Genomic DNA, 19,623 nt, shown 5'->3' on the forward strand with positions numbered 1-19,623 from the left:
TAAGGTAGGGTCTAATTTTATTTTTAGAATTCCTTTTCAAGTGTCAGCATTAATTTGTATTTTTATGAATATGTATATTTTATAAATATAGCTATCGTGTTAATATAACATTTCTGGTAATTAGATAATGATCAACATCATTTGAAAAATTTCTTGTAAAATTATAAAGCCTTGCCGAATCTTGTTAGTGAAGTGTTTTACCAGGCTTCCAAAGACTAGGAAGAATCAGGGTACTAATATAATCTCAGAATTTTAGACTAAAAATCTGGGAGTTACCGCTTTTTCTTTCCTACCCCCACCCAAGGCCCTATCTTGTTGAATCATCCTTCTCATGAGGCAGCATTCTCATTTCTCCATTTCCATTGCCATGTCAGTGGACATGGCAGTTTTAAGTCTTGTTTACTTTTACATCAGGACACATATAATATCAAAATGAAAATTATGGACCATTATCACTACTCAGCACAGTTCGTTAGAAATTAACAAATGTATCTAGCAAATGGTATATTAATACTCAAATATTTACCCATTACAATCTCTTGGATTTTATTTTTGTACAACAAAAGATGAGACTTATTGTAAGGAAAATAGCACTACAGATTTTGACAATAGTAGGAAAGGTAGTTACATAATTCCAATGTCTGAGGAAGTGTCTAATAACAATACCAAAAAAAACCCCATCTTAGTATTTCATTACTAACTTTAAATAGATGTTAATAGTTTCCCCTTTTTGAGTAATCAGATCTTCCCTCCCATGCCCCCCTTTAAAGACATAAGTTATATCTAAAGCTAAGATAAAACCCAACCTTCAGTTTTCCTCCCTTTTCCTAGGTTACTGCCTTCCTCAAGTTGATATGTATTATAACTGTTCATGCTTCTATTAGTTTAGTTTGTTACAGTACGTATTCAATATTATTAGGTATTGCCAAATTACTCTTGAAAGTCACACCAATTTATACCCCATTTTTACTATATTCTCTTCAACAGTATCATTAGTCCGTTTGCTCATTATTATTTTGCATTTACCTGATCCTAGTGATTTTGAGCTTTTTATATCTACATTTATTGCCCACTCTTGTTTCCTCATTTCCATTGCATTTTAAAATCTTTGTTGTTGATTTGTATGAGTTTTTAATATTGAATAGGTTACTAGTGGTTTTTTAGTAACATGTGTTGGAAATATCTTCTTCTGATCTCTGGCTTGTGTTTTCACTCTGTAATTGGTATCCTTTGGAGATTTCCATTTTAAAGTACTACAGTCAAGTTTCTTTTTTTTTTTTTTTTTTTTTTTAAAGATTTATTTATTCAGAGAGAGCGCAAGAGAGGCAGAGACACAGGCAGAGGGAGAAGCAGGCATCATACAGAGAGCCCGATGTGGGACTTGATCCAGGGTCTCCAGGATCACACCCCGGGCTGCAAGTGGCACTAAACCGCTGCGCCACCAGGGCTGCCCTACAGTCAAGTTTCTTAATCTTTCTCTTATGGTTTGTACTTTTTTGTCTCTTAAGAAATTCTCAAGTACCGCAGGGTAATACAGCATTTACCCTTTTTTTTTTCCCACTAAAATTTTAAAGTTCTTGCCTTCATATCTTAAATATTTAAGTCATCTGGAATTAATTTTTGTGTATAATACAAAGTATTTTTTTAATGGGTTGCAAACTTCCCCAGTACCATTAAATTGGAAATGCCACTTTTATCATATGTCAAGCCCATAGGTTTGTATGCATCTCTTTACTGTTTATTCCTATTTCACTGGTTCATTAGCTATCATAGTACAACATCCTACTGTTAATTATATTACAGTAAGTTGTAATATCAGAAAATTTAATTCGCCTCTAATCATTGGTCTTTAATATTTTCCTAGGTAACTTAGCCCTTGACTCTTCCATATGATTCTTAAATTGCATAAAAAGTATCTGTGAGAATTGCTATTTTTTATGAGTTGTTTCCTTTCCAGTTAATATTATCTTTAAGTAGAGTTTTATAATTTTTTTTGGTAAATATTTTACACTTCTTTTTTACTTCTATGATACATTTAATTTTTTTTGTCATGTAAATAGTATTGTAATTTTTAACTTACTACTTTTACTATTTGTTGCTATTGTATAAGAACTCAGTTAATTTTGGTACATTGATTTTTGTATCCAGCAACCTCAGTGAGCTCTCTCTTATTATTATTATTTTTTAAGGATTTTATTTATTTATTCATGAGAGACACAAAGAGAGGCAGAGACACAGGCAGAGGGAGAAGCAGGCTCCATGTGGGGACCCCGATGTGGGACTCGATCCCAGGACCCCAAGATCACACCCTGGGCTGAAGGCGGCACTAAACCGCTAAGCCACCAGGGCTGCCCTGCGCTCTCTTATTAGCTATAATAGTTTGTTTCTAGAATGGCTTCTAATCATATCAATTGTGAGGAATGACTTTTTATTTCTCCATTTCTTATTAACTTTTTAGTTTTCCTGCCTTATTGCATTGTATAGCATTTCCAGGTATTAGTGTTAAATTTAAGCAGTCATCGTGAGTATCCTTGCTTTTTTCTTGCCTTTAAGGAAATAGTTTTATGTACTTCATCATTAACTGTGATGTAGGATTTGGTTAAGGAACTTTTTATCAAATTAAAGAAATACCTTTCATTTATAGTTTGGTAAGAGCTTTTGCCTAGAATCAATGTTGTGTTTTTCAAATACATTTTCTGAATCTGTTGAGATTTTTTTTCCCTATATTCATTTATGTGTGAATTATACCAATAGGTTTTCTGATGTTGTACCAGGCAGCAAAACCATTACACAAAAATCAATTGGCTAAAATAATTTTTTTTAACGTTGTATTTGAATCAGAAACAACCAAAGTCACTCCTCTATTCTACTACCAGAGAGAAAAGCAAACTGAACCTGTTTTCTCTTTGCTCATGGATCTCCACAACAGATATATGAGTTAGTTAAATAGACAAAGGAGAGAAGGGGTGGGGGGGGGGGGGCGGGGGATGGTGACATCATTTATAACTTATTTCATTAACACTATTGCCTGTAAAAAACAGTTCCTCTATGGTATTGTGCAATTCTTCCAAACAATATTAAAGAGCTTTTGGCATTAGCTCAACCTAGAGGTTATAGGTTACATTAAAGATAATTAAAAGTAGTTTCAGTAGCAAAACTACTTTACAGTGAGAGAATCCTATCACTTTTTTTTTTTTAATGGAAGAGAAAGCCCAACAAAAGAAAATTACTGCTATGATGGATTGTAGACCAATTTAATAATTTAATTTACTTGGGACCTTTGCTTTATCTTACATTAGCTAGCTAACTAATTTTCTTTGTTCACAACCAGATTATAAATTCAGTCTACATTCTTGTCAATTTAAAGTGTGGCCTTCTAGGGCACATCATTTTAGAGCACTTTTTTTTTTCCTCTTCTTTTTCTCTGTGTAGCATGGGATGCCATGGTAGTTAAGTGTACTCTTTCTGGATCTTACTGTCCTGGATTCAAGTCCTGGTACAGTTCTTACAGTTTTGGGACCATGTACAAATTGCATAATCTCAGTGTCTCATTTTCTTCATTTGTAATATAAGAACACACTTCCTACCTCATAACATTCTTGGGAGGATTGAAGGAATTAAATGTAAAGCTCTTTCAGAGTGCCTGATACTGCATAAATACCATACCATAATAACTGTGTATATTATAATTATTTTAGAGAAGACTGGGGAATAGAACATATGTGATATTTTGGTCCATGATTCTTTCTGCAAAAGACAGACTCATTCCCCAAAGCCAACTGACCAATTTGCCATGACCAAATTGCCAAGTTTACCAAATGTACTAATTTGCTAAATTTTTTATTTTTTTCTATGAAGTTTACAGCAATTCATACTGCTTTTGAAGATTTTTATGAGGTTAAGTTGGCTGGCCATCATTTTGTCTTCATATTAGAATTGCTAAAACCTAAGGTCATGATGTGAGTCTTTTTAGTAATAGATGTAATACAGAATAGATGTCTGAATACAGAAACATATGTTTCAAGATCAGTCATCTGAAACCCCTAAGGGATGTGTACCTCAGTGGAAGGAGTCCTAGAAAAGTATTGTTCATTTGCTCAAAGTCAATAAGGAAGATTGTCTCTGCAAAGAGCTTGAGCCAATGCTTTGAGAGTGTTGAAAGTCTGGTTATAAGGTCCTTTGTACAATTAGAGATATTCTAGCTGAGAAATAAACATAAAAGTTGATCTAAAGATGGTGATATTTCTTGGGACTTGCCCCAATCCATTCTGCATAGAATTCCCAATAAAGGTCCACCGAAGATGGTTTTCCAAACTTCTAAAACAGCAGCAAATGAAATCCACTGTGAGACTCAGCAGGTATAGCAAGACTCCCAAGAATTTCAGAAAATTGTATATAGTCTGATGAAGATTCCAGAATTAATATCTTAAAGTGATTAAAGACCTATATGGAAATATCAAACCTATGAAAAGAATATGCTCTTTTGTAAGATTTATTTAATTTATTTTTAAGTAATTTCTGTGCCCAACATGAGACTCCTACAACCCTGAGACAAGAGTTGCATGCTCTACTGAGTGAACCAGCCAGATGCTGCCAGGATGCTATTTTTTAAAAAAAGAACCTCTAGGGTCATCAGGGTGGCTCAGGCAATTAAGCATCTGCGTCTTGGCTTCAGCTAAGGTCATGATCTCAGGGTTGTGAGATTGAGTCCCATGCCTGACTCTGTGCTCAGCAGAATCTGCTGAAGATTCTCTCCCTCTCTGTTTGTCCCTCCTTGCCCCTACTCACTTGAGTGCTCTTTCTCTCTCAAACAAAACAAAACAAAACAAAAACAAAAACAAAAAAAACAAAAAAAAAGGTAGAAATAAAAAACAGAAACTGAAAAAAATTCAGTAGAGGAGTTAAATAGCAGATTTGACACCACTAAGAAAGAACTAATTAACCCTAAGATAGAGCTGAGAAAAGTATCCAGAATTCACAGAGCTCAAAAAAGCAAAATATGAAAGGATAATTTAGTCACAGAGATGGAGAGTAAAATGAAACATTACAACATATACTTTATAGGCATTTCACTAGTAGAAAAAACTGGAAAGAATGGGAAAGAGGCAATATTCAAAATGATTGTTGTGAAAGATAAGTCCTTGTATGTTAGAAGCATAAATTAAAAAAAAAAGTTATGCCTATGTAAATTTTAATGAAAGATCAGAACATTAATGGCAAAGAAAAGAATTTAATTGCAACCTGTAATGTAACACCAGTTAGACTGGCTGCAGATTTCTCATCAGCAATAATAGATGCCAGAAGACAAGTTGGATTTATGTCTTTAGTGTTCTGAGGTAATTTGCTACTCTATAATTCTACTTCTATCACTGTTGAGGAGTAAAGTTAAAGTAAGAAATTTCCAGACCAGTAATGACTAAGAGTTTACCTTTTGAACACCATCGCCAAAGGTGGTATATACTAAAGGATATATTTCAGGAAGAAGAGAATTGAACCCAAAAGGAAGAAATAGGATATAATAAGGCTTGTTGAGCAAAGATTGCTTAAAATATTGGTAAATAGGGACGCCTGGGTGGCTCAGTGATTGAGCATCTGCCTTCAGCTCAGGGCATGATCCCAGGTCCATGCATGAAGTCCCATATCAGGCTCCCTGTGAGGAGTGTGCTTCTCCCTCTGTCTGTGCCTCTGCTTCTCTCTGTGTGTCTCTCATGAATAAATAAAAATCTTCAAAAAGATATATTGGTAAATAATCATTAATTGTGAAAAATAGTGTAAAGTCATTGACTTACCGGTACTGTTGTTAAGACATATCTTTATTTACATAGCATTAAGGAAGGACAAAACAGTAATGAGAATTAAACCATGACATAGTGCTTTAATAAGGGCACTGATCATTAGGCTAATCTGTTACACTAAGTTCCCTTTCTTTTGAAATTTCTTTTATCTAGTCAAAGGCATTTGGCAGTTACCTTCACGTAAATTGCTTTAAATCATGATAGAGAAAGCTTCCTTAACTTGTGGATAGCTTTCATAGTAGAAAAAAATCAATAACTAAAATTCAGTAAATCAAGAAATAGCAATATAGCCATGTTACACTAGAAGAAATAGCTAGAAGAGTCAAAAGTAGTTACCTTTCAGAATGAGACTGTGAGATTATTTTATAGCTTATAAAACTATTTGATTAATTTAAACTGTGTATGTGTGAAATTTCACTTAAAGAAACACAAGACAATGCTTCACCAAAGGAAAAATCAGTATAGCTAAATTATTTAGAAATAAATGAAGAATTAGATTTTAAGCAAAGAGCATTACATAGTGATAAAAGAAACCATTCACTAGTAATAATACTGAGTCCTATACCTAGCAGTGAAGCTTCAAAATATATAAAGCAACATTTGAGAAAATTAGAAATGGACAAGTTTTTCTTCCCTAAGACTCAAGTAAGAGTATGGGACATTTAAATAAGATAATAAAGTTAATCTATTCTGTATATCCAATTAGATAATGTCTTTTCAATGTTCATTGAAAATTGAATCATTTATAAAAAATCAATTATTTGGGAGACCTGGGTGGCTCAGTGGTTGAGCATCTGCCTTCAGCTCAGGGCATGATCCAGGTCTGGGGATCGAGTTCCCGCATCAGGCTTCCTGCAAGGAGCCTGCTTCTCCTTCAGCCTATGTCTCTGCTTCTTTCTCTGTGTCTCTTGTGAATAAATAAATATTTTTTTAAAAAGTCAACTGTTTATTGTATACAGACAGTTACAAAGCAAGTTTCAATAAAGATCCAGAAATTAATGTGCAAATTCTATTCTCTGAACATAATAAAATTAGAAGTCAGCAACCAAAAGATAATCATTACCACCTGTATATTTGTTTTGTTTTGTTTTTTACCACCTGTATATTTGGAAATTAAACCAAATACACTTCTAAGTAATTTGTGGCTCAAAAAAGAAATCATAATGAAAGTTACATAGTATTTAGAAATGGATACATTAAAGATACAATATAAACTTGAAAAACACATCCAGAGCATCACTCAGAGGGCTGTTTGTAGCCTGAATGCATATTTTAATCAGCTACCCATCCAACTGTAGATATTTTTTAAATATAGCAGTTTAACAAGACAGAACAATAAAACTGAGCAAAAATTAAATAGAAATTGAAAAGCAAAAATATATTTATTGATAACTGAGTAGTTGCTTATGTACTAAAGGAAGAACATATTTTAAGTTGTAAAAGAAAAAGAAGAGAAAATACTGCATTGCTCCTGGCTCAGAAAAATGTTACTGTATAATAAAAATGGCAGCATTCCCTAAATTAATATATAGATTGAATGTAGCCTCCATCCTTAGGAAAATGTGTCTTTAGAATTGAAGTCTGGTCATTCTGACTTACTTGAAAATATTGCAAAATGTAAACATTACATCATTGGGAGTCAAATGGGAAAAAAAAAAAGCCCAAAGGACAAAATAGAGGCTTCAAATATATAATCTGTTATAGGACTCGGAGGTGTATGTTACAAACCAAGAATAACTTAAAGGTGAAAAGAATCACCTTTCATGAATTTTGGTAGGGCATTGAGGAAAATGGACATATATTTTTATCCCAGCTGTGGATAAGAAATCAATTTAGGACTATTTACGAAAACAGTATTCTCAGAGATTAGTTAGGTTTGTGACCATAATAGCTATCCTCCTGAGATGTGTCAGTTTAAAAGGAAAGCAGCAAAGAAAGGCAAAATACGAATAGTTGTTAAACCTATCCACATTGAGTAATGAGAGTTCGTTATACTAATTTTGCTTACTTTTATGTTTGAAATTTTCCATAATCTTTTAATGAAAGCAAAAGAATGAGAAAGGTATGTAGTATGCTTAACTGAAAAAATTTCTATCCAAAAATACAAACAATGCTTATATATGTTAAGCATATATAAGTTCCATAACCACATTCTTTTTTTTTTTTTTTTTTTTAAGATTTATCCGTTTATTTATGATAGACAGAGAGAGAGGCAGAGACTCAGGCAGAGGGAGAAGCAGGCTCCACGCCTGGAGCCTGATGCGGGACTTGATCCCGGGACTCTAGGATCTCACCCTGGGCCAAAGGCAGGCACCAAACCACTGAGCCACCCAGGGATCCCCCGATAACCACATTCTACTTATTCAGTAGAAAAAGGAGATCAACAGGCATACAAGGAAGTGTTGATAGTAAATCATTACACAGAAAAACCTGCAGCTTTGTTATTAGAAATAAAATTAGCATGAAAGTATTGCCGTGTGTTTATTAAGCTAGAAAAAAATTATAGACCCTTATGTTGGCTAGATGACTCACTTCTGTACTCACTAGTGACTGTATCTTCCTGGACGGAAAACTAGCAAAGTCTGTGGGATGCAGAAGTGTCTAAGACGTTAGTGAATGCTGCTATAGAACAGACTTTCTTCTCTAAAATGCTGATAAATTTAGGTGGTTCCCCAAATATAGGTGGCCTTTTCAGCCCCTTAATGGTTCTGTAACTAGCAGCACATACTACAGGTCAGACACTATTTCCATGCATTCGATCCTCATAACTGCAGGAGGGTAGCTTCTATTACTACATCTTACTGACAAGGGAACTCAGTCTTTGCAAAGTAAAGTGATTTTCCCCAAATCACACATTAATAATGAGCTCAACCAGGATTTGAGCCCAGTCTTACTTCAAACCCTCTGCTTTTTAAATCATTCCTCCAAATTCCCTCTCAAAATTAAAGACATGTATCAAGTAGTTGACTTTCCTGTGTAGGGCCATTTAATTGCTTCAAGATAGCTGCTACTAACATTACAGCTTTGTTTTAGTATAGATTCTAGATGGTTTTGACCATAATGCTGATGGGAAGAAGCAGTGAAACAGATCTTCTGATATATAACTGATGGCATTGTAAATAGGTACAGCCTTTTTTGGAAAGCATTTTGGCAGCATATTTCAAGAACCATAAAATGCTCATATTTTTTGACCTAGTTAATGCCACTTCTGGGAATCTTCTAAAGAAATAGTCTAATATGGAAAAAGCCATAAGCACTAAAGTGATCACCACAGCCATGTTTGTAATAGAGCAACTGGAAGCAACCCTAAATGTTCATCAGTAAAGGAATGATTAAACACACCATGGTATATTTACTTAGGCAGCCAATAAAGATGAAGTGTGATGCAACATAGACAAAGAAAACACAGTCATCTTGAGTTTTCAAAGCAGCACACAGCTGTATGTGCACTAAAATTATAGCTTTTACAAATATGAAAAAAGAATGACAAAAATGATCGTGGGTGATATTTTTCTTCTGTTTTTCAAGCTTTTAGTAATACATATTTATTCCTAATTTTAAGAATCAAGTCACATGATTACTTAATAAAAATGTTTTTGTGTATTTATCTCCTAACCCTCACTAGATTGTAAGCTGCTTGGTGATTGCCAGCAGCATGCTTAAAACGTGCAAAGGGCACCATTGAACACAGGCAAATTTCAAGCACTTTTCAGGTGCTTCATTTACTGGTTGCAGGAACCTCGGCCAGTCACTGTCTCAGCTGCCTCATTTGACCCATGAAGTGAGCAGTGCAATTTGCAAAGCATGAGTAGAATCTGGAGTCAGGGAACCTTGCTGTATGTCTTTGGCTCTTAGACAAGTGGCTTAAACTTTGTAAAGCTCAGTTTCCTCATCCATAAAAATGGAGCTAGTGAGGTCAAGGTCTGGTGCTCCTTTAAATGCTCTGAAAATGTTCCTTCCATTCATCTATGGCCCTTATAAGGTGTTCCTCACTTTCTTTATCCTCACATGATGAGAGCAAATATAGAGTCTTTCAGCTAACTTCTTTTACCTGAAACCTTTTGAGCAGCAGCTTTTACACATCAGTCTTCTGGTGTACCTTGTCTATAATTTAGGGTTAAGGATGAAAGAAGAAAATCTTTTGTCATTCACTGTGGCTGGCAAGATTTTCAGTTTTGTTTTAATCTTTTTTTTCTCCATTATAAAAATGTAGTAAATGGTCATTGTCATATTTGAAAAATATGAAAAGCTGCAAGGAAAAAATTATACCATAATCATTCTATCTAGAAGTAACCATTATGTTTCATTTTATTTCTTTTTAATTTTTTTCAGTATTTTTATCTGATTTTTAAAAAGGAGAAATCTAGGAAAGCTCTTATTAGAATGTTTGTTATGTTTGGGGCAAGTTTAAAATGATGTTTTGTGTTTGTTTTGAGATAGTTTACCTTTAATTAGTAATTCTTATAAAAGGATAAAGACTAAGCCACCAGGAGGGAACCAGATAGAGAATGGGGGTAAGGATATCTCTATCTTAATTAGTAGGATAGTTTATTTCTATAATTCTGACACCTGTCAAAGAATGAACTTAGTAAAGTCTAATTACCCAAGTCATGCTTCCTGGAATTTTTTAGGACAATTACGATTTTAAATAACTTGTGATGTTTTCATTGCAAGTTATCTTGTACCATTTCTGATCATGTGTTGTGAGTTTTGGTTTGGAAAATACAATCATCATACATAAACTTGGAATAAAGAAAAAGCTTACAGAATAACAGATTCTTGGCTCTTGTCCTTTTCATTTTTAGAACATGCAGTTTAAAAAAAAAAAAAAATCAGTCCCTGTAATATCCTGTGGAGAAAAGGAGGAAATTTATCCAGTGTCAGAACCAACAGCAGCAAATACCTCAAAAAACAGCCTGAGCTACTGTGGCCATGTGGGGCCAGGCATTGATGTCACATTACCCTGACTTGTTTTGGACTTGTACTTAAATCAGTAAGAGAGAATGCACTTGTTGAGGGATTGAGAGCCTTGATCCCTCCATTTTCTGGGCTTTGCTGTTGAAGGGAGGCTTCTACAGGATGACTTTAAAAATGGGGGGAAAGGTCTTTTCCTTCTTTCATTTCTTTTCTCCAGAGCAGCAATAGAATTATGAATGGTGACAGGGTACATCCCATATAAATAATTTGCAGTGTGGCAGATCTGTCATCCTCACTACATTGAAAAGGACATGAGAAATGTTCGAGGTCAGTGTATTGTCTTGCCTCATCACTCTCCTTTGAATATGCCACTGTGGCTTGTGCCCTTTTGACTTCTGAGGTCTGCTGCCACAGGCAAGAGACTCTTGATTGGTTGGGAGTAGGTGTCCCTCACTCCTGCTTAAGTATCTGCACATCAGGGAAGTCACTTGTCCTTTTGAGTCATTTCTTCTGTCAAGGATGGGCCATAACTCCTTACTGATACTGCTTGTTAACCCTTCCCAATCACTTCCTCTTTGAGGAAATCACTTGACTTCTTTACAGGAGAACACCTAACTGTTTGAGGATCCAGCTTAGAATTTAATTGACCTCTACAGCCTTAGGCAGTACTTAGGTGCTGTGGGGTAGTGGGGACTTGTAAGTGTCATGTGAGAAGGGGGCAGATAACTAAACCCTGTAAACCTTCTACTTGGAATAACTTTAGTCCCTCCAGAACTGTGCTTGCCTGAGATAGAACTTGGCATCCTGTGAAAAATTATGACCTGAGACTTTTGAACTGCTGAGGAAAGTGATATCCAGAGCTGGAAAAGGGAGGAGAAGCTCCATAGAATATTAGCTGAATTTACATGCTGTTCTTGTAAGAGAAGATGATCAGTTCTACTTAATTCACTATACTTTTTACATTTTTTTCTATAATTGATTATTGATATGTGATTTTTTTTTTTCAGTATTGCCTGTCGGGGCACCCAACCTTACCGTGCAATGTGCTTAAATTCAAATCAACTACCATTATGTTGGACTGTGGACTGGACATGACTTCCACTCTCAATTTCCTTCCTTTGCCACTTGTTCAAAGGTATGTGCTGCTGCATCTGAGACTAAATGAGCATTGGTTTGCTGAAAAATGATACTGATTAGCATAAAGATTACCAGTACCTTGTGTGTTGTCCTTAGTTTACTTTGTTCCCTTAAAAATGTTCTTCATCAGAATTATTTCCTTTGGCTGGGTTGATGGAAAGTGTTGTATGGATTTATTGATTGACTTCTTTATTATAACTTCTTCTGAGCTTCTGTAAATGTTCTTGCAACTGCTCCGTGCAAGTAAGGTCATGTATATTTCATCTTTCTTGCTAATTCATATAAGAGCTGATAAATGGTCAACTGATGAGCCCAAGAATTGAATTTTAGAATAATTTAACTGCCTTTGCAGGGACTTGACATCATAGAGCCGACATTTCTTTTTGATAGGTATCTATGTGTTTTTTTCATAATAGTCAGCAATAGAAATTATAGAATAATATATGCAGCCAAAGTCCTTGTCTTAAAGCAGATAGATTACCTGAAGCCTATAGTCACCACTGTTTACTCTTACTATGACTTTAAGAAATTGGTTTCCCAGCTTGCAGTTAATTGAAAACAGCAATTTATAAGAGAGTTGGGTAATTAACAGAAGCAAATACATTCCCAGTAACAAAAAGTGGTACATAGGAGAGACAGAAAATCTATCTAAAGCAGATTTAAGAGCTTAAAAGCATAGCAACCTGAGCAAACTATCTAATGTATTTCATTCATTCCTGAAGACATCACTATATGCAATGATTATTCGTAATGATAACCTTCTAGAAAAAGTATAATTAAAACTCACCCTCTGGGTTTTTTTCTGAGATAAGGGATACAATAAGGGGACAGAGAATTCAGAGGTAATTCCAGATTACATTTTACGCAAAGCTGATAAAATTCAATTATAATCACACCCAATACTTAGAAATACATTTATTATCCACAGATATTATCTATCTATATATATTTATAATTGTTTCAGATACTGTAGGTATCACATATATTTCTGTAAAAAATGACTGACAAGTTATTTCTTACTAAAATAGCGTGATATTATTGTCTATGTGCCCTCTTTCAACTCCCCCACCCCCTCAGATTACAGTGTTCGTTTATTTGGTGTTTATCAGGAATCTGCACTGTGCTGAACCAAGGGATACAGACATGAATAAGACAACTTTATTTTCCTCATAGAGCTTATATTCTGTTGGGGAGAAAGTATTTTACAGTTGAAGATTTCATTATACTTGTGTTAAGAGAATAACTATATATTTGAGATAATTGCTAAAAAATAAGATATAAGGTACAAAAAGAGTTTCCGAAAGGGCTCCTACATGCTCTGTGAGATCATGAATTATCTTGGTGCTCAGTCCTGAATTGGGCAGACAATTCTGTCTGCATATTTTCCCTTTCTTATTCATTCTTGTCTTTACTTAATTCTGTATTCTCACAGCACTGATTCAGCATTGGAATCCCCTTATACTCTCTTCCCTTTATCATCGTTCTTCTATCAGAGAGAGGTTATACTTGTGGGATGACTGGCAGTCCATATGTAGTTCCTTATAAAGAGTATTTTCTGTTGCTTAGGCCAGAAACCTTGGAGATAAACTTGGCTAAAATAGTATCCCCAGTCCCTCCCTGGCCCTTCATCCTACTTGGCTTTTCTTCATAGCACTTATAGTGTATGTACATACTTAGTCTATATATTAGCTATCTTCTCCACTAAAAGTTTTTAAGGTCAGGGATGCCTAAAATAGTTCATGGCATATATTAGCTACTCAGTAAAGATTTGTCATAAGAATGAATCCTTTTATCTTCTCTGAATCCCAACCCTTCTTAAAGAGCGATTTTGCTATTAATTTTAATCTTTCTTTTTTATCTTGAACCTCTCCATCTTGATTCAGTTCTTCCCATTTAATTATACTCAGTCACTTCTAATTTTAATATTTTTAAATTTTTTTAAGATTTTATTTATTTATTCATGAGAGACACACACACACACATACACACACACACACAGAGAGAGAGAGAGAGGCAAAGACACAGGCAGAGGGAGAAGCAGGCTCCATGAAGGAAGCCTGATGTGGGACTCGATCCTGGGACTCCGAGATAATGCCCTGAGCCAAAGGCAGATGCTCAACCGCTGAGCCACCCAGGCGTCCCAAATATAATATATTTTAAAAAAGTTTTTAACCTTCTCTCAACTCTACTTTCCCCTTCAGCATTACTAACTCCTCTCCACTCTATACTTTGCCCATACCACCTACCAGAACATTGCTTACTAGAGTCAAAAATGACTTCCATGTCACTAGATGCACATTTGTCCGTTCTCATTCCTATAATGCACATTTGTCCGTTCTCTGGCCATCAGCTGGACCTTTCCTCCATGATAATGAGCTCCTCTGTTTTCCTCTTTTCTGACTTCCTCTTCTATCTACTCCGGAGATTCATCTTTCTCTAACTTACAGTCATATATCAGAATTCTTCAATATCCAGTGCTTGGCCAGTAGAGTCTCCACCAAGGGAATTTCCTAAATGCTTAGGGCTTTGATAACCATCTAAACAATAACCTACAAATGTATATCTTTAGTTAATAATTCTCTTCTGAGTTCCAGATCCATATACCCGAAACAACTACTGAGTTTTTTTTTATTCCTTGGATCTGGTTTGAAGTCACTTCAAAACTCAGCATGCCTCAAACTGAGTCCATGAGCAAACTTGGTTCAGAAGAGGAGAGAAGACCTTTCCAGATCTGGTTTTCCTCCTCAGTACCCTATGTTAGTGATTAGCAAGCTGTTACAAAAGCCAGAAAACTGGGAGTTAACTTAGATATGCCACTCTTTCTCACTGCCTATATGCGAGTCTTTCATGAAGCCTTGTTATTTTTACCTTCTCAAACACTCTAGAATCCAGTCACTTCTCTTTAGTCCTGCTATAAGCATGACCATCTTTATAGACATTACTGCCAGAGCCTCCTAGTCAGTTTCTTCAGTTCTAATCTTGCTCTCATCTGAATCCAGACCCATTTTTGCATAACTTTTTATTTTGAAATCATTTCAGATTTATAGAAAAGTTGCAAGAATAGTACAAACAACTCCCAATTACCCTTGTTAATATTTTATCATATGTGCTTTATCATTTTCTTTTGATATGTATGCTTATAATTTTTTCTGATCCATTTGAAAGATACAGGATGCTCCTTTACTACCTAAATAGTTGAGGCCTATTTTCTAAGAAAAAAGAAATTATTTTATACAATCACAGTATAATAATCAAAATCAGTGAATCCAGATAACACACTGACACTGTGTTAGTGTCTAGGCTGTATACCTTTTTCATATTTCCCAAGTTATACCAATGCGTATTTCACTCTAATACCTTTTATAGGAAAAAAAAAAAAAGAATAGCATTACTGGTCCAAGATCAGTCCAGATCACACATTGCATTTAGTTGTCCTGTCTTTAGTCTCCATTAATCTGGAAGAGTTTCATAGTCTGTCTTTATGACCTTGTCATTTTTAGGAGTATAGCCTAATTATTTTATATAGCATCTTTCAGTTTAGATTTGTCTGGTATCTCCTCATGATTAGATTGGGGTTATTTGGATAGGAATACCACACAAATGTGCTATATTTTACCAGAATGCACATGGTGTCAATTTTCTTCAGAATCAACTTTTAGAAATATATATCTAATCTTGTCTCTCACCTCTTTAAAACCTTTCAGTGGTTTTCATTGCTTTTAGGATAAATACCAAGTTCATCTACCCCTCTAGTAGCTCACTTTTCATTTCCTTTCAGTTTCAAAGAAATCATATATCCACATATTTTTCTTTCAGTCATAAAGATTCTTTTCTTCCTCCCCCATCTTGCCTTCCCTTAGCCTACTTCAGAAGAGCATTTATACCTCCAGTTTCTGTAGGAAGAATATAAAGATAGCATTCTGATTGGATGAGACAGAGAGGAGGGTAAGTGGGCCTCTTTATGAAGTTTCACTTGAATAACGTTTTATATAAGATATCCATGCCAAAGGCTGGTCAGAATGACTGGAAGAGAGTATAGGCCTTGTAGCTGTCTTTCTCTATTCCCTCCAAACCCTGCCCTTTGACTCAGTTTCCCCTTTAATCTAGAACTGTCCAGATCTCAGTTCAGTCATTGTAGGCCCAGAGAATTCTTTTTTTCTTTTTTTTTTTAAAGATTTTATTTATTTATTCATGAGAGACATAGAAAGAGAGGGAGAAGCAGGCTCCATGCCGGGAGCCCGACGCGGGTCTCAATCCCGGGACTCTAGGATCGCGCCCTGGGCCAAAGGCAGGTGCTAAACCACTGAGCCACCCAGGAATCCCCCCAGAGAATTCTTTTGACGCTGCCTTGACCAGTTCCTCTTTAGAGAACTTTCTACTATATTGCATCATCATTTTTAGCATTTTGTACTCTTTTTGTATGATTACTTGATATGTCTGTCTTCCCTGCTTACTCAGAAGGACAGATATGTTTTATTCATGGTCATATCACCAGAACCTACGTACCTGACAAATAAAGATTCATTACTAAATGAGTGAAGATGAACACCTCATTCTTCTACAGTACTGTACCACATGTTAAGGCTGTTCTCTCCCTCTTCCCTCTTTATGGAAGCACCTCCTCCACTCTCACCTCCTAACTCTTATTCCCAGCTCTCGCACAATACCCCACACTGTCAAACATGCCCTTTCTGTGTGAACCTATAACACCTCTGATTACCACTTCACCACTTCATAGTTTCATTTTGTTTTGTTTTTCTTAAAATTTATTTATTTCATGAAAGACAGAGAGAGGCAGAGACACAGGCAGAGAGAAAAGCAGGCTCCCTGGGAGGAGCCTGATGTGGGATTCTATCTTGGATCCCAGGATCACGCCCTGAGCCGAACGCAGATGCTCAACCACTGAGCCACCCAGGCGTACTCCTTTCATAGTTTATATTTTATTCTATTGTAATTGCTGTTTACCATCTCCTTGTATTAAAGTGCGCCCTCCTAAAATTTAAGGATTATTTTGTGTACTGTCATATGCTTATACTTTGTATACTTTGCTCAAGAGTAAGCTCTTATTAATGTTTTTTGAATGAAGGAATGTGTATGCCTCTTACATTCTTTTCTGATTATAAAAGTAATACATTTCAAAGTAGAAAGTTAGAAAAATGAGGGCAGCCCCGGAGGCCCAGCGGTTTAGGGCCGCCTTCAGCCCGGGGTGTGATCCTGGAGACCCTGGATCGAGTCCCACATCAGATTCCCTGCATGGAGCCTGCTTCTGCCTCTGCCTGTGTCTCTGCCCCTCTCTCTCTCTCTCTCTCTCTCTCTCTCTCTCTCTGTGTCTCTCATGAATAAATACATAAAATCTTTTTTAAAAAAGTTAGAAAAATGAAAAGTAAAAGAAAGTGAATTGCATATCATGTTCATTCTACCTTTCACTTTTTTTTTTAGGCAATAAATTACTTTTAAATGCCTTAGGTTATTTATATACTTACAGGAATATTTTACCTATTTTTTTAAATAAATAGATGAAGGGGATTAAGAGGCATAGACTTCTAGTTATAAAGTAAATAAGTCACAGAGATGAAAAATACAGCATAAGGAATATAGTCATTAATATTGAAATAATGGATGGTGACATTTGGTGACTACAGTTATCATGGTAAGCATTTAGTAATGTATAGAATTGTTGAATCAATAAATACTAAAATGGCAGATCTTGTATACATGTTTTTTCTTGACTATAATATTTTTAATGGCACTTTTTCTAAAAAATTGTTGAATGGGAGATGCAAAGATATTTCATCTATAATCATAATTTTTCTCCCATATTTTATTAAAGTAAATTTCTGTGGAGACTTCTGTCTCCTTGTTTTACAAAATTTACACAGTCGGGCACCTGGATAGCTCAGTCGGTTGTGTCTGACTCTTGATTTTGGCTCAGGTTATGATCTCAGAGTAGTGAGATCAAGCTCCGTGTCAGCTCCACCCTGGGTGTGGAGCCTGCTTAAGATTCTCTCTCCTTTTTCATCTGCCTCTCAATCCCCCACCCCACCCCCCATGCACACACATGCTAGCTCTCTCTAAAAATTTTTTTAAAAATTAAAAAAATAATTACACAGGAAAATTGTGTGATCATTAAGAGCAGTATAATAAATCCCTTTCCCTTTGGTAGCTTAAAGTGTACTGACTATGATTTAGTCATTAAATGAGTAAAACTCAGTGACCAAATATTTTTTATCTCTGTAGTCAGCATCCCTTTGCCATTTGGTAACACATTTCTGTGGCCATCATCTTTGATACTGTTGTTATGACATGGTTATTGCTTTTCCTTGAGCAATCAGTTCCATCTACTGGCAATTTCTCAAATCCAGAATAACTACAGGTGTTTTATAGAAGGCTTTGATGTTATTAAAAAATAGTTTAACAAGAGTTAAAACTACAGCTTCTGGGGGGCTCCTGGCTGGCTCAGGTGGAGGACCAATGTGACTCTTGATCTCAGGGTTGTAAGTTTAAGCTCCACACTGGGTGTAGAGATTACTTAAAAATAGAATCTTAGGGGAAAATAAAAAGAAACCTACAGCATCTGAACATTTTACTTTAAAAAGAATTGTCTGATAAGCAGTGAGGACATGTGAAGACTGCTGAATCAGTCATCTATAATTTGAGGGCTGATTCGTGTGTGGGGAACAGACAATGCATGTCCTGTGATCCAGTTCTCTTTACAAAGGAAAGTGGATATTTACAACCTTTCTTTAGAGAGTTAGCGGGCATGAGATGAGAACAGTATTCCCTTTGTTTTGTCATTATACTTTCATCTGAGTGCTTCGTTTTTAGATCTGATCTGACAGTAAATACATTTTTCAAGAAGTCTAGAAGTGAAGACACACATGTAACCATGAAATGAGATGGAAATTAAACCATTAATGATAGAATATTTTTCTGAGAGGTTAGAGCAGAGAACTCCCACAGTTTTAAAAAACAAGCTTATCAGGTATATTTTATACAAACCAAATTTATTCTGCTACTAGTAATTTTCATTCCTAAGTATGAAATCCAAAATTCTCACTTTTTGATAAATAAAAGCAAAATGTAAACAGAGAATAGGGAAAGGTATGTGACTTCATTATCCTTACATTCTTAGAACTTTTCCGTAAATTTGAAATTATGTCAGAATTAAAAGTTATCCCTCAAATTCTTATTTTTCTCTAAAATTAGATAGATGCATATTTTACTCGGGTTTTTAACCTTTTCTAAAAGACTGGAAAATATTAACAATATTTGTGTTTCTATTTGACTTTCATACCCTAATTACAAAGTCTGAACTTGATAAAACTATTTTGGCAAAAAGATGAGGGACTGTATATTAATTTGATTTCTGATTATGGAGTCTTTTAGTCCCACACCATTATTTTGCCCTTAATTTTTTACTTTAGAGACTAATTTTGTGATGAACTGCTAACATCCTGTCACCATCCAACTTGTACTACTGATGTGCTTTCTTCACATAACACCTTGGTCATTAAGTTTTTCTTTTCATCAGCATTTCTCCCTAAGTTATTTGCATTTTCAGCCTTCAGCATAATTCTTCTAGTCAACTAATAGCATACACTCAAATTCTGAGATTACCAGAAGTAAATGATATCTGAATCTAGATTTCTTAAATGTAACATGTACTTGAAATCAGCCTCACTATCTAGAAAGTATTCACCTACATATGCTGTCATTTTGTAATACTTAGGAAAACTAGGTTCATTTTCCAGAATTGGAAACCCAAGCCACAGGT

At 35.3% G+C, this 19,623-nt stretch overlaps 1 protein-coding gene across 3 annotated transcripts in view; it reads left to right on the top strand.

Annotated features, from left to right (window-relative positions):
* The window catches only part of INTS9 (integrator complex subunit 9), a 101,534-nt gene that overhangs the window by 22,460 nt on the left and 59,451 nt on the right, over nucleotides 1-19,623 (top strand). For all 3 annotated transcript variants that reach the window (XM_038573686.1, XM_038573685.1, XM_038573687.1), the window contains exon 2: nucleotides 11,720-11,847. In XM_038573686.1, coding sequence (XP_038429614.1) covers nucleotides 11,720-11,847 — 128 coding nt within the window. The remainder of the gene's footprint in view (nucleotides 1-11,719; nucleotides 11,848-19,623) is intronic.

The sequence above is a fragment of the Canis lupus genome, chromosome 25, assembly GCF_011100685.1.
Source record: "Canis lupus familiaris isolate Mischka breed German Shepherd chromosome 25, alternate assembly UU_Cfam_GSD_1.0, whole genome shotgun sequence".
Taxonomy (NCBI): domain Eukaryota; kingdom Metazoa; phylum Chordata; class Mammalia; order Carnivora; family Canidae; genus Canis; species Canis lupus.